Consider the following 26737-nt stretch of genomic DNA (forward strand, 5'->3'; position numbering starts at 1 on the left):
CTGTGCTTTATAAAATGCTTTTTAGAACTGAGCAAATAGTTGCCAGGAAATAACTAAATTAAACTTATCATAAACAGGCATAGTTAAGATAATATTCTTATAGTATACCTGCTCGTGTTTACCAAGTAATAGGATCCATATACATGGATTTAACTACATAAAGTTAATCATTGCTTATAAGATATTTTAGTGGCACAATTACATAGTGCCCATATAACTGGCCTAGACCAGGTGTCAAGCACACTTTTTCTTAAAGGACCAGGAAGTTATTCTCCATGGCATCACAAGCCACATGGTCTCCATCATATACTCTTTATTTCTTTCACAACAGGCTGTGACCAGATTTTTGAGTACCTATGATCTAGACCATAAATCCATTTATTCCTATTTGATACTTGTTTTTTTACCTGTGTTAGCATAAAAGTTTTTTGTTTTTATCATGTTTCAGTTTGTTTCTTAGTGAACAGTCACTGACAGTCCCATCCTACAAAACAATTAGTATCACAAAAACAACCAGGTATGTGCCTCTACAGTGATATAATTGGAAATACGTGGCACCGCTTTTGAGGTACTTCTTAAAACTAAAGTTTTTATCTTTTAGAAATACTCTAAGTACATAACTTTATTTTAAAAATACATACTGAAATATTTACAGACAAAAGGATTTCCTGTGAAGAACCAAAAAAAAAAAAGCCAGGGAGGGTACAAGGAATAGGTGAGGGTATTATAGGTTAGGAGTTGGCAAACTTTTTCTATAAGGGCCAGACAGTAAATATTTTAGGCTTTACAGGCCATATTACAGTCTCTATCACCATTAGTCAAATCTATCATTGTTGCACTAAAGCAGCTGTGAACAATATGTAAATAAATAAACTTGACTGCGTTCTAATAAAACTCTACAAAACAGGCAGCAGCCAGACTTTAGCCTGTGGGCCAGAGTCCTGTTCTGGGTGATAAGATTGGCCATGTGTTGGTAATTGTTAAAGCTGAGTGGTAGGTACAGTGAGTTTATTGTACTGTTGTCAGAGCTGTCATGTATGTTTTAAATATTTCATAATAAAAAGCTAAGATAAGTTTATTTTTTTCTTTTTCTTTTTTAAGACAAGTTTCTTTTAAAGATAGGTTAATACAAAGAAAAGACCTAGCATCCATTTATTTAAATTCGTTCATAAAAATTGTTTAGGGGCACCTGGGTGGTGCAGTTGAACGGCCGGCTCTTGGTTTCAGCTCAGGTCATGATCTCAGGGTCATGAGATTGAGCCCCACATTGGAGTCTGCTTGAGATTCTCTCTCTCCCCCCCTGCCCCTACCCCTCCTGGTGCTCTTTCTCTCTCTCTAAAGTAAATAAGTAAATCTTTAAAAAAATTGTTTAATCTGTTCTGAAATTATTTCCTTTACTAGCTTCACTACAGTCTTCAGTGCAACAATATGAGGAAAAAAACACCAAAATCAAGCAATTGCTTGTGAAAACCAAAAAAGAACTGGCAGATTCAAAGCAAGCAGTATGTTAATTTCCCAGTTTCATATTTCAATTTATGTATTTATTAATCACTTCTTTTTTAAACTTAACCAAGATTCTTACTCTGTAGGAAACTGATCACTTAATACTTCAAGCATCTTTGAAGGGTGAACTGGAGGCAAGCCAACAGCAAGTAGAAGTCTATAAAGTAAGATTCTTTTTACTTCTTAGGACTTATAAAAAAAATTCCATGTAAAAGTAAGGTACTATGTAGGGATTTTTCTAAATACCTTTACGTACATATTTTTATACACACACATTTTTTTCTCCTAGATATCCTTCATTTGAAAAAGTAGAAGCATTAAGCCAAGTATGGCATATAACAGGAGTATCCCATTCAGCTTAAGCTACATTCTCTTCATGTATTTGAAAATCCTTGATGCACTAAAAATAAACATAACATAAAATATAAAATAAACATGACCCCAGACCTGCATCTGAGCTTTCTAAATGATAGTGCAGTCACAAGAATAAAAATGGTTTTATATACTTACATTGTATACATGTTATATGTATATTTACATTATTCATATATACATTTATATCTATAATATCTTGGCATATTCAATTAAACATTGAACTATAACAAGTAGTCTGGAATTTCTTTTATAATTGTTCATGATTAATTTTGATTTAAGGAAAACTGAAATAATTTATTGGGAAAATGTTCTATTATACTCCCTCTACTCTTTTAATAATTTTTTAATTAGATCGCTTATATATACTCATGATTCAAAACTCAAGTTTATTTTTAAGGAAAGTGTGTTTAGTCAATGAAGATCCAGTTTATTAGAGCTTAATTGAAAGGTTTTGCCCCAGATTCAGCTGGCTGAAATAACCTCCGAGAAGCACAAAATTCACGAACACCTGAAGACCTCTGCGGACCAGCACCAATGCACACTGAGTGCATACCAGCAGAAAGTGACAGCCCTTCAGGAAGAGTGCCGTGCTGCCAAGGTACGGGCTTCACCCAGAAGCCGTGGACAGGTGTTATCATTACCTAGCAGGCAGTTCATATGAGGGCTGTGGTCTCACCTTTTAGGGTTTGCTGTTGTTTAAGAGCATTTATTAGATGAGTACCTGATGCAGCTTATTTGACCCTAACCCCAACCCCATCCCATCCTGTCACTGGCATAACATTTTTTTGTTAAAAGGGAAGACATGGGTACACGTTTCCATTTTAAACTTGTTTCACAATTTCTTTGTGTAAGAGTTATTTTCTTTTACTTTTATAATTTAAAAAGTATATAGTTCTTTCTGAGGGCCAAATGACTGTAAAATAACATTCTGATAGGATGGCTCTGAGGCCTTCCTTATCTTCAGCATGCGAAGCAAACCCAGTAGAGTAGCTTTGTGAGAGGTGCAGCTCTGATATGAGCCAATTTGGCAGAAGGGTCACAGGAGATCACTTTGGGAAAGTAGAAGACCTAGAATTTCATTTTTCCCACTCTCTTTGGAAGTTCAAGTGGCTTAATTTCTTTGAATTTATTTTTCTTGTATTTATGAAAAGAGGAACTCTCATAAGTGAAAATCTTTCTAAGGTTCTGAAGGCAAATAGTGCCATTACAAAATTTATGGGTACTCAGTGAATCTACCAGGGAGGAAAACATGGTAGAAACATCTCTTGTCAAACAAAATTCTATCATTCAAAGGCTTTTAAAAAGTTGTAAGGCTTGGGGCACCTGGGTGGCTCAGTTGGTTAAGCGTCTGCCTTCGGCTCAGATCATTATCCCAGGGACCTGAGATCGAGCCCCGCATCAGGCTCCTTGCTCAGTGGAGAGTCTGCTTCTCCCTCTCCCTCTCCCTCTCCCTCTGCCCCTCCCCCTGCTTGTATTCTCTCTCTCAAATAAATAAAAATCTTTAAAAAAAAAAAGTTGTAAGGCCAACAGAAGCATACTTTTTAGAGGAAGCGAATCAAGGGGCTAAAGAGTGTTGGCCATTTTACTCATTTTCTAAAACACGTTTTCATCTTAAATCATTAATCTGAAAGAAAATAGGATTATGTTACAATGGAAATGCAATAGAAAAATTATTCTCTGTCTTTTAAATGTCACAGGCAGAACAAGCTGCTATAACCTCTGAATTTGAGAGCTACAAAGTCCGAGTTCACAATGTTCTAAAACAACAGAAAAATAAATCTGTGTCTCAGACTGAAACCGAGGGAGCTAAACAAGAAAGGTAAAGTCTAAATTAAAAGAAACATCCAGGGTTCCCCCCTTTCCTCCAAGATAGGTTCTCCACCAAGTAGGTTAAGAATCCTGCTTTGATTTCATTTGACTGTGGAATTTTACATGTAGTAAGAGCAGAGTTTCTTGGCTTCACTCTGTCTCCAGGCAGCAACAGGGAAACATCTCTATGAAGGGCACTGTTAAAAACTCATAAAACTGTGATGTGAGCGGCAAAATCAGGAGATAGGCTAAATAGTGTCATCTTGTTGTAACAAGAACTGGTCAGAGTAGAAATACAGACATTAAAGTTACATTATGATTAGTTTTTCCAATTTTAAAAATTGAGAAATAGAAGAATAAAAATGCTTCCTTGATATACTCACCATTAATTAGGCTAAACAGAATTGCTTAAAAACATTTTGTTTATTTCAAAAAGTTTTAAATTCAGGACTAAATTCTAGCTTAGTATTATATTTTTATTCATAAATTTATAACCATCTCAAATATTTGTTTCAGTAGTATATTGTTTAATGCATCTTTAAAACTAGCATACGGATCATTTTTGTAAATTATTCAAAAATATACTAGGAGTATGAAATAGGGCATTCTAGAGCCTGTGTATTTTTGTAAGTAGAGGTTCAGTGTTCAAAGTAATTTCACATCTGCCTGTTACTGTTCTAAGTAGGACTAAATACCCTGCAATGTTTGTATGTTTATACTTGTGTTACTTTTTATTTTAAATATCTATTAAATATGGGAACTATAGACTGAAAAATAAGATATTTTTTGTTAGTAGCTCATCTTCAAATTTCATAGGAGAAATTGAATATTGACACCTTTAATATGAAAATGTCAGCATTTGGGGCGCCTGGGTGGTTCAGCCGCTGAGCATCTGCCTTCGGCTCAGGTCATGATCTCAGGGTCCTGGGATCGAGCCCCACATCAGGCTCCCTGCTCGGCGGGAGGCCTGCTTCTCCCTCTCCCACTCCTCCTGCTTGTGTTCCTGCTCTCGCTAACTCTCTCTGTCAAATAAATAAACAAAATCTTTAAAAAAAAAAAAAAAGGAAAGAAAATGTCAGCATTTGCAAGAGCCTTTTTTGATCATGCTGGAAATGTAAATGTTTTACATTCCTTTTATTTTCTTATACATAAGATACTTTTTTCTAAAAAAGGAAACTCAGTGTATTAGGGGTTTTCACTATTTGTTTTTCATACCATTCTCATAATGGTTGGCTTAGAACTGCAACTAAAAGCATAGTACTATAACAAAATAGGCTATTTTGATGCCATTTAATGATCCCTTCATTTGAGTATGAAATTTGTAAGTTCAGAGGTTTTTTTGAAAATCTGCAGTGCTTAAAATGTAAAATCTGACTATAATGTCTTCTCTATTATATTTAATCCTAGTCTCTGATTTCTTCCAATTATTAGATTTCCTTTAGAATCATCCATAATAATAGCAAGCGTATGGGACATTAAAAGATGAAATGATTAAAGTAATAAAATTTATTTGGAACCACAAAATCAGGTTTACCTCTTTCAAAACTTTCTGTAAAACTGTTTATTTCTGTTTTAGAGAACACCTGGAAATGCTGATTGATCAACTAAAAATCAAATTACAGGATACCCAAAATAACTTACAGATCAATGTATCTGAACTTCAAACATTACAGTCTGAACATGACACTCTGCTAGAAAGGCATAACAAGATGCTGCAGGAAACTGTGTCCAAAGAGGCAGAACTCCGGGAAAAGTAAGATTGCTACAGGACTAAGTGTTTGTGCTGGGGAGCAAAGTATTTCTTTGTTGGAACTCCTAATGTGTTGCTTCTTGGAATAGATACAAATTGAAAATAAGAAATAGATATTTCTAGGGGCACCCAGGTGGCTCAGTCGGTTAAGCATCAACTCTTGATTTCAGCTCAGGTCATGATCTCAGGGTCATGAAATCAAGCCGCTGGGATTTTTTTCTTTGCCTCTCGCCTCTCTCTCTCTCTCTCTAAAAAATAAATAAAATCTCAAAAAAAAAAAAAAAAGAAGAGGAAGAAGTAGGTATTTCTAGAGGTTTAGTAAACTGTATTTTTCTACCTTAAAGCTCCCCTCCCCATTTTGTTTGTTTTTATTCTTCACTTTTCTAAGAACAGTTAATTTTATTTGTTCATCCAGTAATCTGTTTCTCCTGTGGCCTTCATTGCCAGAATGTTTCTTTAAAAAAAACCCACTTTCCAACTCAGGTGTCAAATTATAAGCATTTTTCTTTTTCTCTAGAGGAAAACATTCGGACAGTTGCTGACTGAAAAAGAATATGGAACTTACCTCTGCAACTGTCTTCAACTTGTCATATTGTTACCCTTTGTTGATCAGTACTTTAATTAAACATCAGGAGTATGGGGAGGGGGAACAAGGAACTTTGAATTCCTGTAATGAAGAAATTGGGTGGTAATATCTGTTGTACCTTAGACTAAGGAAAAGAGTTCTTCATTGAGCCTCAAGGGTATTGGAATACTTTACATATCTCAGGTATGCTTTCAATGCATACCTAAGTGATGGTAATCTTGAAAGCTTCATTTTCTTGGCTTTCTAATCGTGTAATTTATCTGTTAATCCTGTAAATCAAAAGTTTCAGGGAAGATCTACCAATTTTCTAGCTACCTATCACCAGGGTTTACTGGGAGATTAGCTGAAATACAATGATGCTTGATATTTACATCAGAAATTTCCTACATTTATTCTCTACTCTAGAAAAGTTATTGCAAATTATATTGCTAACACAAAGTGCAAGTGATGCCTCTAAATTTCAGTAACTATTTTGGGGGGCCCCTACTATGTGCCAGTCTCTCTCCCTAAGTGCTAAAAACTTCACAGCATTTTGAGATATCTTTAGAGATCTTATCCCCCTTCTTCAGTAATATCAAGAATAATATTGTTACTGTCTGTACCCCAGTATGAAGAAATAGCCTTTTCTTTATAAATTCTCTTTTTCAACATCTTAATATTCATACTTTCCCTATATGAGATTGTAAAAATGGCTTAAGAGGAATTAGTAGGTTGACCAACTAATACCTACATTTCCCAAAGGATCCTGCTATTTAAACACCCCAGTAACAGCTGAGACAGTAAATTTCCATCAGCATAGCCATTCTGGGTCCAAGTGGGGGTTCAAGCTTCTAGCTCTTAAGTAGGTAGAGCAGATGTGTCATTGAGACCACCTGCAAACTACCAACCTTACCCTAGCTTTAAAATGTAGCTGTTATCTTCCTTAGAAAATTATTGTCATGACTGCTGATGGTTCTTCCTTTACTTTCGTAGTAGTGTTTGAACATAATGCTCATAGAAAAATGCAGATTTGAGGAGTAATATATACACTAGCATTTTCTGAACTCACTGATCAGTGTGAACTTGGCACTTAAGAAACCTTTTCTGAAACATGCAGTATTTTTATTGTATGTCACCTTTTAGCCACTAAATCTTGTTTTAAAACCCTGTATGGTGTGCATATGTATAGCACATAGGAAAAAGATCCTGGAATACTACATGCAAAACCATTAACAATACCTACCCCTGGAGCTGGGATTTTATACTGCAGGGGGCGGGAGTGATTAAGAGAGGGCTCTCAACTTTTTTCTATAATTGGTTCCATACTGTTTGAATTTTTATGAGAGTACTTGTGGTACTTGTGGCTCTCTGGCATAAAAAGAAAACTTTTTTTTATTTTTTTTTTAACCAAAGCTAAATGTAAATTATCAAGACTACAAGTGAACCATTAAAAATAGTGGTTCCCAAATTATAGTTGCACTGGCTAGCACCAAGCTGACTACATAAAAATCATATGGAAAACTGCTAAAAGTAGGTGATTTCTAAGACCACCTTTGGAAATTTCTGATTCAGTGGCTCTGGGTTGAGAACTAGATGTCTGTATTTTTAACAAGGGACCCGATGATTCTAACGCACAGCGAGAGTCAAAAACAGCTATAGTAAACCAAGCCTTTATGTTTCAGAGTTTTATGTTAATTGGCTCAAAAATGATTCAGAAAACTTCCTTTAAGGCTTTCCTTAAGACTTTATTTATGAATCACAAGAACATATTTTTTTCCTGTTTTCAAGGTAATAAAGAAAAGATACCCTATGCTTATATGAGCTCCCACATAAGATAACCTGAAAAGGGGACTGATTTAAAGTATAATTATATTATGCTCTAATTTTAGCCCTATTTTCTGATAAATGATGAAGGAAGTTCCTCACCTGAACCATTGTACCATAGTTACTCAAACGAGGTTCCTTGAATTACAGAACACAGAGATGATTTGAACTAGGTGACAGCCAGTCCCCAGATGGTTAACACAGCTAGTACCATTATAGATGCTTAGCAGTTAATTCATATATTTAGTAGATATCTCAGGGCTAATTACCAAGTAGAACCCAGTTGAGAAAAGCTGAGTCAGCATGTCAAATTGAAAGATCTGCTATGAAGTTCTTCTCACCCTTCAGGTTGTGTTCAATACAATCAGAGAATATGATGCTGAAGTCTGAACATGCACAGACTGTGAGTCAACTGACATCCCAAAACGAGGTCCTTCGCAGCAGCTTCCGCGATCAAGTGCGCCATTTGCAGGAAGAGCATAGAAAGACAATGGAGACTTTACAGCAGCAGCTCTCCAAGGTCGAAGCTCAGCTTTTCCAGCTTAAGAGTGAACCGACCACAAGAAGTACGTGTGTGTGTGCATGAGAACATCAGTCGTTCACATTCTCACATAGTTTTGTCACTTAAATACATTCTTCACAAATTCATAAGAAAAAAGAAAATTTACTAGGTGACAACCAGTGCCAATTCTGTGATTAGGGAATTTTGGATTTGCTTACTGAGAAGATATTTGAACCATTTGAACCCTTCTTGATTATACTTACAACAGCCTACATCACCTCTTACAGTACTGATTTTCATGTATCTGTTTACCTTCCATGTAACGCTATTTCCTGTTCTCTGACTCAGACATACTCTGCAGTCTCGTGACATGTGTCCAAATCCCAGTATTCACTGAATCTGTTTGGTGTTCTCCATTGTTAGTCATCAAATATATCTATTATTTTGTAATTAGGAATATTATAGTGAGAGGCTTAGAAACACCCAAGCCCCACTGAACTTATAGGATTGATTGGTCAATATAGCTTCTTCCCTTTAAAATTTCTTAGTTGGAGATTTAGTTCAGCTGCACCTGGTATCTTCCATTCTACTCCCTGGAAGAGATGGGAATATGCCAGCTGAGATGAGGTTACATTTTAACATTAAGTATCAACTTTATACTTAATAGCATTTACCTTGGAAAATGTCACCAGGACATTGGCAGCAATGGGTCACTCATTAGGGTCCGAAGCCAGCTTCAGGAAATTCAGCCTATGCCAAGAGTCATCAAAGGAAGTAATCAGTCAGGGAAACACAGTCATATGAGAGATTGTGATCTAGGAATCAGCAGTGGAATAAGCAGTTGGCACAATATCAGAAATCCTGGAAAGTGCTTCAACAAAGGCAGCTGGAGGCTAATGTTTGAGAGAAATGAGACAACTTCATGGAATGGAAAGTAAATGAAATTAGAAGTTAGATATGGGTTAGAATTCTGGTCCCTGACCCTGCTATGATGCCTTGGGCAAAGTCATTTAATTTCTCTGACCTTCAGGTCTCTCAGGATTAATAAAGTAATGTGTTTGAAAGTGCCTTATAATTCTTACAGTTCTATGCAAGTGTTCACTATCAGCAAGCAGGAAAGCCTAGCTGGGGGAGTATAATAGATTAGTTCCCTGCCCTGGGTCCTAGGTTTTTCTTGGCTGAACACTGAAGATGTGGCGATGGTAGGACCTGACAGAGGTTGAAAGGGTAAGGTAGTAATGAATATCTGCTCAGCAGAGTTCAGCAGGCGTATTGAGTCAGTACGCAGCTATCTGAAATACCTAATCCTCAAAAACAGAGTCTAGTTTGAGAATTTCTGCCAGTATTTTGCAACAGTATAGCCCTCTCTATTGTATCTAATAGTAGATCTTATCTAGGTGGTAGCAAATAATTTATAGTTCCTGTTGAAATTACTTAAACGGTTAAAGTCAATAACTAAATTTTTAGAGCAGTCTTAGAAATTCTTTATGCACCATTTGTCTTCTAGTTATTGAAATTCCCTCTCATACCATTTGACATTCCTATGATCACTTTAATTTCATTGTGTACCTCTGTGAATGCAGAATCCATGATTTTGAACAATCTCAACTTTTTAAAAAAAAAATATAATAGGCCCAGCTGCTTCTCACCAACCTTTGAAGAACCTTCGAGAAAGGAGAAGCACAGATCTTCCCGTTCTGGACATGTATGCCATTACCCGGGAGGAGGGAGAAGGAATGGAGACAACTGACACAGAGTCTGTATCTTCCTCCGGCACTCACACACAGTCTTTAGAGCAGCTGCTTAATTCTCCCGAAACTAAACTGGGTATGTTTTTCCTATTTAGCTCTACTATCTTGTCTAATAAATACTAACTCTAAGTTATACATGCTTTTTTGAGCTACTCTAAGAAAATTTCCTTCAGTGTTCCACTCCAAATGGAAAACTCTCCTGCAGAATGAAACAGTTGAGTTTTTTAAAATAAAATGCTAGTTCTGCCCCAAGCTTGAGCCAGAAATAGATGGTTGGAAGTCCTGTAGTGGTATCAGAAAGTAGGATGAACTATTCTTTTCACCCTTCTAAAAAGTTGACAGCTTTCGTTTATTCTGAGTGAAGTAGTAGTGCTGAATTTATTAAATATAGTAAAGCTTCAGTATATGTTAGTCTTACCTGTCATGAATGTTCACAATTCAGGGGGACTCTGTTCTCTTCCTGAAGTTCCAGGATCTAGAGTAAGGACTGTTTGTGTCTGTGGTCACTAATCGTGGTGTGGATGGAAACTGCGATCCTGCCAGGTATGGCAGCAGACTCCAGAATTACATCTGGCTTTGTGTTTTTTGCCAAATTACTTGCCAACTCTGAGCCTTTTCCCTCATCTATAAAATTTGAATGATGCCCACCTCATCTAATATTCTTACAAGCATCCATGATAGAAATGTTATTACTCCCCTTGTTTATAAGTAAAACATAAACTCTTGGGACATAGAGGAGTGTGAGTGGGGAAACTGTTAGAATAGTCTAGAAACACAGGACAAACAAATTCAAGAATTGGCACTCATAGAGCTTGAATTCAACTAGATTATATGCTTTACAACAGAGATTCTGCCTTATTTGTGTTACGTTCAACATGTAACCTACCAACTGGGATACGTTGAATAGAAGAATGCCAGAGAGTGGGCCTAAGTAATATCGCAGAGTAAAATATCTGTGTTTAGGTATATTTCTTACTTAGAATCTTCATCTGTAATCTCTGATTTTGAAAATTAATTACTGGAACAACATCTTGCAGAGCCTCCTCTATGGCATGCTGAATTTACCAAAGAAGAATTGGTTCAAAAGCTCAGTTCCACCACAAAAAGTGCCGATCACTTAAACGGCCTGCTTCGGGAAACAGAAGCAACCAATGCAATCCTTATGGAGCAAATTAAGGTAAGGTCAAATACTGTCACCCAGAAAATACTCTGCAACAGGTTGGTTTTCTTGACCCCCTCCCCCGCACTCTCCAGATGAGACACATCCATCACATCTTGATTCTTTATAATATTACATTCCTGAAAATGAGAAATATTAATTGCTTTGATATATATTATATAAAGACTAAATTCCTATTTTTTCTAAGAAACTATGATAGATTTAGAAATGGATTAGGGTAGATTCATAAGTGATTATTCCACATATGCTTATGGAAAACTCAAATGGGTATGGGCCCTTATGTTCTAAAGATAAACTGTGGATGCTTCTCATTCAGATCATGTTTATGGCACTAAACTTCTTATCACAGATTGTGGGTGGAGATAGTAAAGTAGCATAGGAAACTTTCATGTTTTAAGGTGACACTAGAAACGTGTGGCAACAGGTAAAATGTGGAGCAGTTGAGGGTTATACAATCTACCCTGGCTCACTGCTAAGTCACTTCTCCAAATATAGTCCTATGACTTACCGAGCAGTTCTTGTGAGCCAGGCCCTGGGCTTTACATTATATCATTGTATTTAATCCTCATAATCACTGGTGAGAGAATGATTGAAGCTGATAAATGGTGGAGCAACATTCCAGCTCATGTCTGTCCAGAAAGCACATACTTCTGCCCTCTACATGCTTCTCCAAATAGACTGCCCTCTCTCTGTGCAGGGCCTCAGCTATCCTTGTTAAATTAATTTTTTAATGCTGAGTTACTCAGTTACTCATAGCAAATTATATATATTATGACATTCCACGTCTAAATATTTTTGTATACATCTGTATAAAATAGCATTTTCCTACATATTCAAAACATTATCACATCTAACAAATTGCTAACTAGCCCAGTGAACTAAGTGATTATTCAAATGCTCTATTTCCACAAATTTACATTCTTGAATGATTTCTTAGACCTTATTTTCACTTTTTTAAAATGACTGTAGGTTTTAGGACAGAGTTGGCTAACTTTTCTGAACTAACTTAAAATGATGAAATATAACTATTTTTGTTTGTTTCAACTCAGAAATCTTCCTCTAAGACTTTAGCATTCTACCATCTTTTGCATATCATCTGTCTCCCCATTTTTCTGGTAGTATTTTAGATTGTCTTACATTCCTGAATTTTCACTCTGTCGTAGACTTGGCTTTTGTTTTGGTGAACAAAACAGCCATTGTTCATCATGTAAATACAACTTCCCAGGGGACACTGTAACTACCTACAGTCTGTGAGCAGGGCAGGGAAGGGGTCGGTGGTGGATGTAGATGTTTACTTTAGGCCCTGGTTTCAAGCTCTGCTTGCCCTCTACAGTGTGCCTTATCCCACGGCCCTGAGCCCACTAGTTTACTTTCTGTAGAGAATAGGAGGTGAAGGGAACATCATGGTACCAACCAAAACTGAGGACTTGACATCAGTCCTCAGTTTTCGACCCCAGTTCCCATGCTCCTCTGTACTTTGAGGCAGAAACTTCTTGATGTTTCTGAAGGATCCGTTCTGTTGTCTCGTCAGTGGTACTGGGTGAGCCACTGGGCTGAGTCTCTTCCACTTTATCTGCTTCCCATCTTGTAGCAATTTCTTGGTATTTCTCATCTTTTTTTCTTCTCTCCTAATCTCTCTGTTATAGTTATTTTTGGGGCCATTTCAGGGGGAAGAGAAGAAGAATACATGGGTTCAGTCGGCCACGTTTAACCTGAAGCTCCTAAAACTCATTTTTAACTCATTTCTCCAACATCAGCTCCTCAAAAGTGAAATAAGAAGATTGGAAAGAAATCAGGAACGAGAAAAGTCTGTAGCTAACCTGGAATACTTAAAGAATGTCTTGCTACAATTCATTTTCCTGAAACCAGGTAGTGAGAAAGAGAGGCTCCTTCCTGTTATAGATACAATGTTGCAGCTCAGCCCTGAAGAAAAGGGAAAACTGACTGCAATTGCTCAAGGTAGGTGAAGGAAAGTATTAAAACTCCTGTTGCATAACTTACACTAAATGTTGGCCTTGTGGTTGAGACTTTGTGTGTGCTTACAATCTTTTTCGTGACACTGTACTTAAAACATTTAAATTTTGTTCATTTGGGTCAGTTCTGTCATATGTGTAACCTGTGACTAGATTTGAAAAGCTAAGGTTTTAACACGTTAGGGCAATTATAGTACATAATATAATTTTAAGATGCAGCAAAATACAATGCAGTGTTTAGTTAGATCTTTGAAAATTAGACATGTAGTTCTAGCATTGAATTTTATCAAAGAATGTGGTTTTATTTTATATCATAATTTTTTAACATGTATTAGCTTATTCTTTCCAATTCCCCCCCCCCCCCCGGTTCACCCTCAGCCCTTCCACCCACCAAATAGTCTAGAGTCAGCAGAGTCATATGGCCCAACAGTTGGTACACAGCGTACCCAACAGTCCCATTTCTCAAGGCAGACACAGTTTTAAAGCTGTCCTGTATTTGGAGCTTAGATTTTTGTGGCAAATAGATTTAACACTGTGATTTCATAAACCCCTTTAAAATGATTTGCATACAACTGCTGTAGTTACCTGATTTCAGACTGCATCTTAAGGATATACTTAAGGATCATGGTTTCATTTTTGTTAGTTTAAAATGTTTTTATTAGTGACCTTTTCAAGCAAATACAGGCAGAATGATGTCATGTCCCTGTAGCTCTCACTCATCTTTAACAATTTTCATGGTCAGACTTCTTTTGAGAGGGGAATAGCAAGAGCTAGAGATTTTTTTTTTAATGATTTTATTTATTTATTTGACAGAGAGAGGGAGAGAGAGCACAAGCAGAGGGAGCTTCAGGCAGAGGGAGAGGGAGCCCAAGGTGGAGGAGCTCAATCCCAGCACCCTGGAATCATGACCTGAGCTGAAGGCAGACACTTAACCGACTGGGCCACCCAGGTGCCCCAAGGCTAGAGATTTTAAAGCAGATCCTACACATCATGATTTCCCCAGCAAACACTTCACTGTGTATCAGACTCCTCTGCCATCTACACCCAGTTCGTGCCCACTGTTCCTATTATTGCAGATGTCTTTATACAGCATCTTAATAGGGCTCACACATTGCATTCGGTTGATATCCCTTAAGCTCTGTTTTGTTTTTGTTATCTATAGCATTTCCATGTTCCTTTTGGTAATATGTCAGTTATTAGTTGAAGAAACTGGTCATTTGTCCTACAGAAGCTCAGTTCTGGATTTGGCACTTTGAGATAGCATTTAAGTTGTTCCATTGTTGCCTATAAATAGGAAGTCAGATCTTTGATTAGATCCAGGTGTAATTGGACGGGGTGGGAGATAAAAATCCCTCATAGGTAGTGTTCTGTACTTTCTGAGACATCACATCAGTAGGCCCAAAATGTCTAGTTGTCCCACTTTTGACTGGCTTATCCCATTATGTTGGTGCTATTTTTTTTTTAAGATTTTATTTATTTGAGAGAGGGAGAGAGAGAATGCGTGCGCATGAGCACGGGGAGGGGCAGAGGGAAAGGGACAAGCAGACTCCCTGCAGGAGTCAATCCCAGAACCCTGAGATCATGACCTGAGCCAAAGTCAGACACTTAACCAGCTGAGCCACCCAAGCGCCCCATGCTGGTGCTCTTTAACATCCTAAAATCTGGACTAAACTGATAACGCTGGAGAGTGGTCCTTAAAATGGAACAGGTGTCAGAATTATCTGCTGAGATGATTAAATTCAGATTGCTAGCCACCCCCCCGAAGTTTCTGGTTCAGTAAATTTAGGGTGGGACCCAAGAGTTTGCAGTTTTAACAAGTTTACTTGGTCTGGTGACCATACCTCAAGAACCCCTGATCTAGAGGACTGATGATTTGGCTGTGGTTTTGGGGTTTTTTGTTGTTGTTGTTTTTGGTTTGGTTTTTCAGAAATACTTCATAGTAGTGCTGATTTTTTTCTTTGAAACTGTTTTCTTATACATCTGTGTAATAATGAGGGAGGAAGGTTCTCAATACTGATAGTAATCTCAGGTCTGCTAATTGTAGGGTACATTACCTTAGCTGCAATAGTATTTTTGTCACAAGATCCAAAATAAGAATACATCATGTACATTTTTTGGTATGTACTTATCCTAAATCACAAATTTGCTTTTATATATTACTTTTTGTTTATTTTACCAAAGCTAAAACTGTTTTTCTCATTGTAAAGTTAATCAGGACTTTAGGAAGAATATGTGTATTTTTAAATTAAAACATACTTCAGTGATAATGATCTCAAAATATTTAGCATATCTAATAATCCTTCTAAAAGCCCAGCATGTTTAATGTAATGTAGATGTTACTAACACTCAAGTGGCTCCTGTAAGTTGAGGATACATTGATTAAAAGATCTCAAACAGACTAACCTAAGTGTTCTAGTAACACAGATGTTATTGATCATCGCATAGGAGACATATAAGAAGTTCATTAGAAACCCAGAACTCTAAGACAGGTTTTTTGCTAAGTCCTATAAACGTATAGGAAGACGCCCCCCGTTATTAAACTTAAACTAACATACCTTCAAAAGGTTATTCACTTCTTATCTCTTATTTACGTGAACAAACAAAAGAAAATTTATAAAAATTAAATTAAAAATAGTTATGGTCTGGCAGCAGATAGAGATATGGCTTAAGCAAGAACTATTGAACTGAAAGGTAGGTCAGAAGGAATTATTTAGAATTCAGCAGAGAGAAACAAAACAGTGGAAGAAAAAACTGAAAGATTGGGTAATAGAAATAAAGGATAGAATGAAGACAACCAACATATATTTACTAATTGAAGTTCTAGAAGGAGAGGAGAGGAAAGAATGAGGTAGAGACAGTATTTGAAGAGAATGAAAATTTTTCAGAGCTGCTGAAGGACGTCAATTCACACATTTGAAAAATCTCCATACAATTTCAAGTAGAATAAATAAAAGGAAGTCTACCTCTTCACATAAAAGTGAAACTGCGCACCAAAAAGGACAGAGAAAAGTCGTCAAAAGAAGACCCATTGCTGGAGTTTGAAAAGATGGCGGAGGAGTAGGGGCCCTATTCCAACTGGTCCCCGGAATTGAGCTGGATATCTACCAGACCACTCTGAACACCCACAAAATCAGCCTGAGATGTAAGAAGCTATATCTGGATCTCTACAAACAGAATATCGCAGGCAGTTGGTTTTGAGGTATGAAGCGGGGAGTCGTGATTCTGCAGGCAGATATCGGAAGATAAACGGAAGGGAGAGGGATCTGTCGGGATCCTGCACCACCAGTTCTTGAAAGCCTCCTCCTATGCTGGGGACAGGGCACAGACTCACAGACCAGTAGTGGCGAGGAAAGGACTTTAGGGCAGCCCCTAGGACTGAAACCTGGAGCGGCAGGGCCGCACGTGTGAACTGGGGCGGCTGGCAGTTTTAGAAGCACAAAGGGCAGAGACGTGCCCCTATGCCCCGAAGGAGGTGAGGACTGGGAGCCCTGCTGCGGGGCACATAACCCAGGACGCTGCAATTTATACCAGCACAGACAGAAATGGGGATACTGTGGCCTGGAGAGCTCACTGAAGAACAGACTGTGATCTCTCTGCTCTGAGGCAGAGGGTGGGAAACGATCTCTGCTCTGACTCTCAAAAGAGACGCGGAAAGCCACCAGGGAAAGCCGCCAGAGAACAAAATCCCAAAAAATATGGTTTTCACTGAACCCATTTCCCCCCCCCCACTGGGGGCAGGGCAACTCTGCCCAAACAGGGTTGTTGGAGTAACAATGCAGCAGGCCTCTCCCCCAGAAGACAGGCTGGGAGAACAAGAGGCCAATAACCCTAAGGTCCCTATAAACCAGGTGCATCTTGCTTGGATTGTGGTCAATAATTCAGACTCTGTACATTCCCTCAACTACCCATGAACAGAATGACTAGGAGGAAGAACCCCCAAAATAGGAAAGACTCAGAGACTGTGAATTCTTTTTTTTTTTTATGTTAGGTTAATCACCATACATTACATCATTAGTTTTTGGTGTACTTTTCCATGATTCATTGTTTGCATATAACACTCAGTGCTCCATGCAGAACGTGCCCTCTTTAATACCCATCACCAGGCTAACCCATCCTCCCACCCCCTTCCCTCTAGAACCCTCAGTTTGTTTTTCGGAGTCCATCATCTCTCATGGTTCGAGACTGTGACTTCTGCCACAGATTTACAAATGGATACAGATATAACCAAGATGTCAGAAATGGAATTCAGGGTAGCAGTTGTGAAGAGAATACTAGAATGGAGAAATCGATTAATGGCAACATAGAGTCTCCAAGGACAGAAATGAGCTGAATTGGCAGAACTTAAAAATGTTATCAATGAGATCCAGTCTAATCTGGATAATCTAACAGCTGTGGGTAAGCGAGGCAGAAGAACAAATTAGTGATCTAGAAGACCAATTAATAGAAAAGAAGGAAAAAGAGGAAGCCAGGGAGAAACAACTCAAAATCCATGAAAACAGAATCAGAGAAATAAGTGACACCATGAAACTTTACAATGGCAGAATTATTGGGATCCCTCAGGGGGTGGAGAGAAAGAGGGGACTAGAAGATATATTTGAGAAAATCGTAGCTGAGGACTTCCCTAATTTGGGGAATGAAACAAACATTTGTGTCCTAGAGGCAGAGAGGACCCCTCCCAAGATCAAGGAAAACAGGCCAACACCCCAGCATGTAATAGTAAAACTCGCAAATCTTAGAACCAAGGAAACCATCTTAAGGGCAGTTAGGGGGAAGAGATTCCTTATGTACAGAGGGAGGAACATCAGAATAACGTCAGACCTATCCACAGAGACCTGGCAAGCCAGAAAGGGCTGGCAAAACAAATTCAGGGTACTAAACGAGAGGAACATGCAGCCAAGAATACTTTGTCCAGCAAGACTTGTCATTTAGAATGGATGGAGAGATGCGGAGTTTCCAAGACTGGCAGAAACTGAAAGAGTATGTGACCACTAAGCTGGCCCTGCAAGAAATATTAAGGAGGGTTCTATAAAAGCAGAAAGACTGCAAGAGTGATATAGAACAGAAATTTACAAAGACGATCTATAGAAACAAGGACTTCACAGGCAACAGGATGACAATAAATTTGTATCTTTCAATAATCACTCTCAATGTGAATAGCCTAAGTGCTCCCATAAAATGGCACAGGGTTGCAGATTGAATAAAAAGACAGGACCCATCCATATGCCGTCTACAAGAGGCTCATTTTGAACCTAAAGATACATCCAGACTGAAAGTGAATGGATGGAGATACATCTTCCATGCCAGCAGACCTCAAAAGAAAGCTGAGGTAGCAATTCTTTTATCAGACAAATTAGATTTTAACCTAAAGACTGTATTTAGAGACACAGAAGGACACTCTATCATTCTTAAAGGGTCCATCCAACAAAAGATCTAACAATTGTAAATATCTATGCCCCAACCTGGGAGCAGCCATCTACATAAGCCAACTGTTAACTAAAATAAAGAGTCATATTGATTATAATACGTCAATTGTAGGAGATCTTAACACTGCACTCTCAGCAATAGATCATCTAAGTAGAAAATCAACAAAGAAACAAGAGCTTTGACTGACACACTGGACCAGATGGACCTCATAGATATATACAGAACATTCCACCCTAAAACAATAGAATACTCATTCTTCTGGAGTGCACATGGAACTTTCTCCAGAATAGACCACATACTGGGTCACAAATCAGGTCTCTACCGATACCAAAAGATTGAGATTATTCCCTGCATATTCTCAGACCATAATGCTTTAAAACTGGAACTCAATCACAAGAAAAATTTGGAAGCAATTCAAATACTTGGAATTAAAGACCACTCTGCTCAAGAATGTTTGGGTCAACCAGGAAATCAAAGAACTTAAACAATTCATGGAAACCAATGAGAACAAAAATACATCGGTCCAAACCTATGGGATACTGCAAAGGTGGTCCTAAGGGGGAAATACATAGCCATCCAAGCCTCACTCAACAAAATAGAAAAATCCCGAATTCACCAACTAACTCTACACCTTAAAAAACTAGAGAAAAAGCAACAAACGATGCCTAAGCCACGTGTTAGAAGAGAAATAATTAAGATCAGAGCAGAAATCAATGAATTACAAACCAGAAACACAGATCAGATCAACAAAACTAGAAGCTGGTTCTTTGAAAGAATAAGATCGATAAACTGTGGCCACGCATATCCAAAAGAAAAGAGAAAGGACCCAAATTAATAAAATTATGAATGAAAGGGAAGAGATCACAACTAACACCAAGGAAATAGAAATAATTATTAGAAATTATTATCAACAATTCTATGGCAATAAACTGAGCAATCTGGATGAAATGGATGTCTTCCTGGAAACCTATAAACTCCCAAGACTGAAACAGGAAGAAATTGACAAGCTGAACAGGCCAATAACCAGTAACGAGATTGAAGCTGTGATCAAAAACCTCCCAAAAAACAAGAGTCCAGGGCCTGAGTATTCCCTGGGGAATTCTACCGAACATTCAAAGAAGAAATAATACCTATTCTCCTGAAGCTGTTTCAAAAAATAGAAGCAGAAGGAAAGCTTCCAGACTCATTCTATGAGGCCAGCATTACCTTAATCCCCAAACCAGGCAAAGACCCCATTAAAAAGGAGAATTTCAGACCAATATCCCTGATGAATATGGATTCCAAAATTCTCAATAAGATCCTAGCTAATAGGATCCAACAATACATTAAAAGGATCATCCACCAAGACCAAGTGGAATTTATCCCTGGGATGCAAGGGTGGTTCAACATTTGCCAATCAATCAGTGTGATAGAACACATTAATAAGAGGAAAGAGAAGAACCATATGGTCCTTTCAATTGATGCAGAAAAAGCATATGACAAAATACAGCATCCTTTCCTGATTAAAACTCTTCAGAGGATAGGGATAGAGGGAACATTCCTCAAATTCATAAAATCCATCTATGAAAACCCCACAACAAATATCATCCTCAATGGGGAAAAGCTGAGAGCCTTTCCCTTAAGATTAGGAACACGTCAAGGATGCCCACTCTCGCCACTATTGTTCAACATAGTACTAGAAGTACTAGCCTCAGCAATCAGACAACAAAAAGAAAAGGTATTCAAATTGACAAAGAAGTCAAACTCTCTCTTTTCACAAATGACATATTTTATGTGGAAAACTCAAAAGACTCCACCCCCAAATTACTAGAACTCATACAGCAATTTAGTAATGTGGCAGGATACAAAAATCAATGCACAGAAATCAGTTGCTTTCTTACACACTAACAATGCAACTGTAGAAAGAGAAATTAGGGAATCAATTCCATTTACAATAGCACCAAAAACTATAAGATACCTCAGAATAAACCTCACCCAAGAGGTAAACGATCTATACTCTAGGAACTTCAGAACACTCATGAAAGAAATTGAAGAAGACACAAAAAGATGGAAAAACATTCCATGCTCATGGATCGGAAGAATAAACATTGTTAAAATGTCTATGCTACCCAGAGCAATCTATACCTTCAATGCCATCCCAATAAAAATTCCAATGACATTTTTCAAAGTGCTAGAACAAACAATCCTAAAATTTGTATGGAATAGAAATGATCCCAAATCGCCAAGGAAATGTTGAAAAAGAAAAAGCTGGGGGCATCAGGTTGCCCGATTTCAAGCTATATTACAAAGCAGTGATCACCAAGACAGCATGGTACTGGCACAAAAACAGACATATAGACCAATGGAACAGAATAGAGAGCCCAGATATGGACCCTCAACTCTATGGTCAAATAATCTTCGACAAAGCAGGAAAAAATATGCAATGGAAAAAAAGACATTCTCTTCAATAAATGGTGATGGGAAAATTGGACAGCCACATGCAGAAGAATGAAGCTCGACCATTCTCTAACACCATACACAAAGATAAACTCAAAATGGATGAAAGACCTCAATGTAAGACAGGAATCCATCAAAATCCTAGAGGAGAACATAGGCAGTAACCTTTTTGACATCAGCCACAGCAGTTTCTTTCAAGATACATCTCCAGAGCTAGTGAAACAAAAGCAAAAATGAACTTTTGGGATTTCATCAAGATAAAACTTCTGCACAGCAAAGGAAACAGTCAACAAAACAAAGAGGCAACCCACAGAATGGGAGAAGATATTTGCAAATGACACTACAGACAAAGCGCAGATTTCCAAGATTATAAAGAACTTCTCAAACTCAACACCCAAAAAACAAATAAGTCAAAAAATGGGCAGAAGACATGAACAGACACTTTTCAAAAGAAGAATACAAATGACTAACAGACACATGAAGAAATGTTCATCATCATTAGCCACCAGGGAAATTCAAATCGAAACCACATTGAGATACCACCTTACACCAGTTAGCATGGCAAAAATTGACAAGGCAAGAAACAACAAATTTTAGAGAGGTTGTGGAGAAAGGGGAACCCTCTTACACTCTTGGTGGGAATGCAAGTTGGTGCAGCCACTGTGGAAAACAGTGTGGAGGTTCCTCAGAAAATTAAAAATAGAGCTACCCTATGACCCAGCAATTGCACTGTGGGAAGACTGACTTCTAAAAAATCTTCTGCCACCGTGGTGTCCTCTAGGCATTCATGTCTTTATGTAACTCTCTCCCCTTGAATGGCCATTAGACTGGCCTAGTGACTTGTTTATAACCAATAGAACACAGCAAAGGTGACAGGGTGTCACTTCCATGGTTAGGTTAGCTTGTGACTTCTGTCTCATTAGCAGACTCTCTGTCTTCTCCACTTGCAAGCTGACATTAAAGAGGCCATTTGGGGATGCCTGGGTGGCTCAGTAGGTTAAGCATCTGCCTTCAGCTCAGGTCATGATCTTGGGGTCCTGGGATCAAGCCTTGCATCAGGTTCCCTGCTCAGTGGAGAGTCTACTTCTCCCTCTCCCGATGCCACTCCCCCTCACTAATGTGCTCTTTCTCTTTCTCAAATAAATAAATAAAATCTTAATTAACAAAAAAACCAACCCTGTGGCAAGGAACTGAGGCTGTGGCTCCAGCAGCCTTTGAGTCACTGAATTCTGCCATTTACCACATGCATTTGGAAGCAGATCCTTCTCTAGTCAGTCCTTCAGATGAGACCCATTCCTGGCCAACAGCTTGATTGCAGCCTTGTGAAAGACCCTGAGAATCTGGCTAAGCCCTCCCTACCTGGTCTCCTGACCCATGGAAACTGATATAATGTGTACTGTTTAGCTAATAAGTTTGCAGTGATTTGTTACACAGCAGTTTGTAACTAATACATGGATAAAACCAATGAACAGAAAAAGAAGTGAAAACGGCTTATAAACTATAGAAAGTCCTCTATGTAAAATTTTGGAAATGCTTCTTTGCCTGAGATCATTTGTGATACATACGTGTGTTTGACAACACAGAAGGGTGTCTGGAAGGGAGCATACTGAATTTAATAGTGGTCATATCTGAGGGGGGAAGGAGGGAAAGGACATGTAATGAGAAGAGATGTTCACCTTTTTTTAAGGTTGTAAAACTTTCAAATCATGTATATTAATGTACAAATCATAGTAAGAAAACAGTAAAGGAAGCCTTGTCAGAAATTTTCTTGGAAGCCCAGAATTTTTCTGAATTTTAAGACAGGATTTGTTTGTGTTGATCTTAAAAAAGATAAAAAGAGAAACTGGAACACAATACAAAATGATACAACCGCCTTAGAAAAGTTTGGCATTATTTTATAAAGTTAAATATACTCATTATACAACAACAGTCCCACTCTGAGGTATCTATCCAAGTGAAATGAAAGCCTATATTCACACACAAAAAATGCACAAACCTAACCACTGAATTATACACTTTAAAAGGGTGAATCTCATGTAGATTATTTCTCAATAAATTTTTTAACATTAGAAACCCATACATAAATGTTTAGAGCAGGTTTATTTTAAATTGGAAAAAAACTAGAAACAATGCAGATATCCTTCACTGGTAAATGAATAAAACAAACTGGTACAGCCACACAGGGGAGTCCTACTCAGCAGTAAAAAGGAATGAACTACCAATACCCACAGGATCATGGACAATTCTCAGATGCATCCTGCTAAGTGGAAGGAACCACATTCAAAAGATACACGATGCGATCCAATTCATATGACTTTCTAGAAAAGGCAAAAAGGTGGGGATGGTGGTGCTACAACTAAAGAGGATGAATTGTACTACAAGTAAATTATACCTCATATACCTGATTTCAGAATGATTAAAAACAGTTGTTTTTTGTTTGTCTTGGTTTAGTTTTGAGGTTTACCACACAACTCTTGGGTTTTAATTCTAAGTTACATAAAGGCTTCTGTTATAAAAAGAATGTACAAATTCCCCTTATTGTTCCTTATTGTTAGTAATATTTAGTTGTGCTGGGGTCTTTATTTTGGAATTGTCTAATGGAGAAAGACAAATACTGAAAGTTCAAGAACAGATTTGTAACGTCAAAGTATGTTATGAGAAGATTAATGCACTTTTTTTCTTTTTTAACTCCCCAAAGGTGAGGAAGAAAATGCTTCCCGTTCCTCCGGATGGGCATCCTATCTACATAGTTGGTCTGGACTTCGATAGATTGACAGGAAAACATTATTTATTAACCAAATAGAATCCATTTGGTAAAAAAAGTTTCACGTATATTGCTGTCATTCTTTTGTCCAAAAGTGTGTGTGTATATATTCACATCTACATGTATTTGTACATATGTATGTCAGATGTATTTAAAAAGTCTCCGCTTGAAGTATGAAGTAAAAGTACAGCAGCCTGAAGTGTTGATACCAGCCCACAGTCCTTTGACTCTGTGACCTCCCAAGCGTGCTGCCAGATGAAAACACCAAGAACAAAGTCACTCCCTCCTTCTGTGGAAGCTCAGGACCCGCCTGTTTCTGCGCAGTACTGTGAATTTCAAAGTTAAATTTTGGTACAGTCCCAACTGGAACTTAGGTTTTGAAAATAATGTTACTAGACTATTTATTGCAAGAGCAAACTTGCAGATAGATTATTATTATAAATTGTTAAAGCAAATGTAATTAGAATATGAAGGAAAATGCTTTATTCATAAAGTTGACATGTTTATTAAGGGATTATAAAACAAATATGTATAGTTAATTATGAGACTTAACATTTTATTTAGTAACTTTTAAATGACTGTTCTTTTTTTCTCTAAAATATATTATCTCAAAACTCATTATGTTGTCAGAAGCCCTAGTGTGGGCTGGTGTGACACAGAACATGAACATAGGGGACCAGCTCATTACCTTGGGGTGATTCTGTGCTGTCTCTCCAGGCTCTTGAAAGGGTTCATCTACTTTTAAGCCATGAATCTGTTTTGAGAATTCTTTCCATCTCCCCCAATAGAAACTTATCAGAACATTGACTGTGTCATTCAGCATTGTATCTAATAGGAAAGTGATGCTTCCCATGGTTCAGCAGACATGTCGTTCCTTACACTCTCCCATCACAAGGAACTTCAGGAAGACACCTTCGAGGTCAGTGTCACATTTTCACAGGTCTTGTGGTGTTACCTGCCTTTGATGCCTCTGAATATATTTTATTGACAAGGTCAAAATTGTGTTCTTAAATCATAAATATGAGAATTCTATTTTTAATATTTGTTAAAAAATCACACAATATGCTCTGTAAAGTTCCCTTAAGCCTTCCAATTTATACTCTGATTTTCATTCTCGGCTGGTGAACTGACTTTGTACTTTGGTTACTCAGAGCATTTGTTTCATTTCCAATTTAATTTAACTGAAATTTGCTGCTGACATGTTGAGTTTGTTCTTTACAAAATATCTCCTATTATCTGTCTTTCCTCCTATTTTAGAAGAACAGACCTAACTAGTGAATGTATTAATGAACATGCATCCATTTCAGAGCTGACTTTAAAAGTTTAGTGTTTTTTTTTTACTTTATAAACTGTGAATATGCATATGCCAGCAGCATACAATGTAACTGTAATAGTATTTAAGTAACTTTCACTGTAAGTCTAGGCCTTTTTGAAGTCTGTGTAAACTTGTTTTGAAATATAGTCTCTACTTATGAATGTAATAACAAAAATACCTTTTTGCATGATAAAAAAATTACTTTGATTACAAAGTGATATTCTTTCATGGTTTCAGCAAGAGGAAATGTAATGATTATTTTAATATTTCTATTAAATATGTTTTAACTGCATATCATATTTTTATGCCTACTCTTTTTCTGTTAGACATTGTTTGGAGTTTTCGAGTTAGTCTATGAACTGGCATTGCACATCCCCTTACTACTGTCTTTAGACAGTTGGGACCTAGAGTATCAGGTACTTGAGAGAACATAGATTAACCTTTTGGTATGTGATGTGTAGATCATGGTGCCTTCCATATCTGACATCTACCTTCCAGTGGAACCGGGAGCCACACAGCCTTTCTTTGGGCACCTCGCAAGTTCCACCCTCCTCTGTTATGTAAAACATCTCTTGTATACAGTGAGTTTTGCTTATGCTCCAAACAGTGTATGATCAAGAATTATATTTCTTTAAACAAACTCTGGGAGAAGTGTAACTGAACTGCTTACTAAAAGCAAAGCCTTGCTAAAGGCAAGCAGTGTTTTGTGTTCTTTTTAAACCCCGCATTAGGGGCGCCTGGGTCCAGGCTCAGACGTTAAGCATCTGCCTTCAGCTCAGGTCGTGATCCCAGGGTCATGGGATCGAGCCCTACATCGGGCTCCCTGCTCAGTGGGAAGCCTGCTTCTCCCTCTCCCACTCCCCCTGCTTGTGTTCCCCCTCTCACTGTCTCTCTCTCTTTCTCTGTCAAATAAATAGAATCTTTTAAAAATAAATAAACCCCACGTTAGCTGGTGATGTCACTGGAAATATATAGTATTGAGGAGTGCAATTTCCAATAAAGATACAATTTGGTTTTTGGTGAATAGCATGACACACACAAAATACTCGTACCGTTTGATTAAGTTGGAATGTAGTGGTCACAACTTGGTCTAAGACTATTCTATTTTGATTTGGTCTCTGAAAATCAGCTATTTGTTTCAAACTAAATGCACACCTAAGGAAAACAACCTGATAACAATTTTGCAGGTGACTTTGAGCTCATTTTTACCTGTGAGTGTTGAAAAGCATTTGGTTATTTACGTATGAGTTATATACAGAAGAAAAATCTTTTCCCCCTACATTCATAATGTGACTACATGGGGGGAAAATCAAGTTGTGGCCTTCAAATTGTTACTTTAAAAAAAAAGTAGAAATGTGCATGTGAATAGAATATTGAATATGGTGAAGAAATACGATTTCAGTTTCAATAATGTAGGTGATGACCCCAGCTTCCCTTCAGGGTGGGCTCACTGAGAGCCCACATAGTGGCTACCTCTCCAGACATCTGCCTAGAATTGAAGATGACAATCCTCTCTACCCCTTTTTCTGGGAACTTTTGCCCCACCACCATACCAAGGGGCAAACA

At 37.8% G+C, this 26737-nt stretch overlaps 1 protein-coding gene across 2 annotated transcripts in view; it reads left to right on the forward strand.

Moving 5' to 3' along the window:
- Positions 1–25463, forward strand: part of GCC2 (GRIP and coiled-coil domain containing 2) — a 63304-nt gene extending 37841 nt beyond the window's left edge. The window contains exons 14-24 of one of the 2 annotated variants that reach the window (XM_027621941.2): positions 1402–1502; positions 1590–1667; positions 2339–2476; positions 3576–3697; positions 5264–5440; positions 8175–8392; positions 9961–10155; positions 11117–11256; positions 13017–13218; positions 23791–23905; positions 24002–25463. In XM_027621941.2, coding sequence (XP_027477742.2) covers positions 1402–1502; positions 1590–1667; positions 2339–2476; positions 3576–3697; positions 5264–5440; positions 8175–8392; positions 9961–10155; positions 11117–11256; positions 13017–13218; positions 23791–23861 — 1442 coding nt within the window. In that variant the 3' untranslated portion in view covers positions 23862–23905; positions 24002–25463. Of the gene's footprint in view, positions 1–1401; positions 1503–1589; positions 1668–2338; positions 2477–3575; positions 3698–5263; positions 5441–8174; positions 8393–9960; positions 10156–11116; positions 11257–13016; positions 13219–23790 lie in introns of both variants that reach the window. The other variant, XM_027621940.2, reaches the window with a different exon arrangement.
- The last annotated feature ends 1274 nt before the right edge of the window (positions 25464–26737 follow it).

Source organism: Zalophus californianus, chromosome 8, assembly GCF_009762305.2.
Source record: "Zalophus californianus isolate mZalCal1 chromosome 8, mZalCal1.pri.v2, whole genome shotgun sequence".
Lineage (NCBI taxonomy): Eukaryota > Metazoa > Chordata > Mammalia > Carnivora > Otariidae > Zalophus > Zalophus californianus.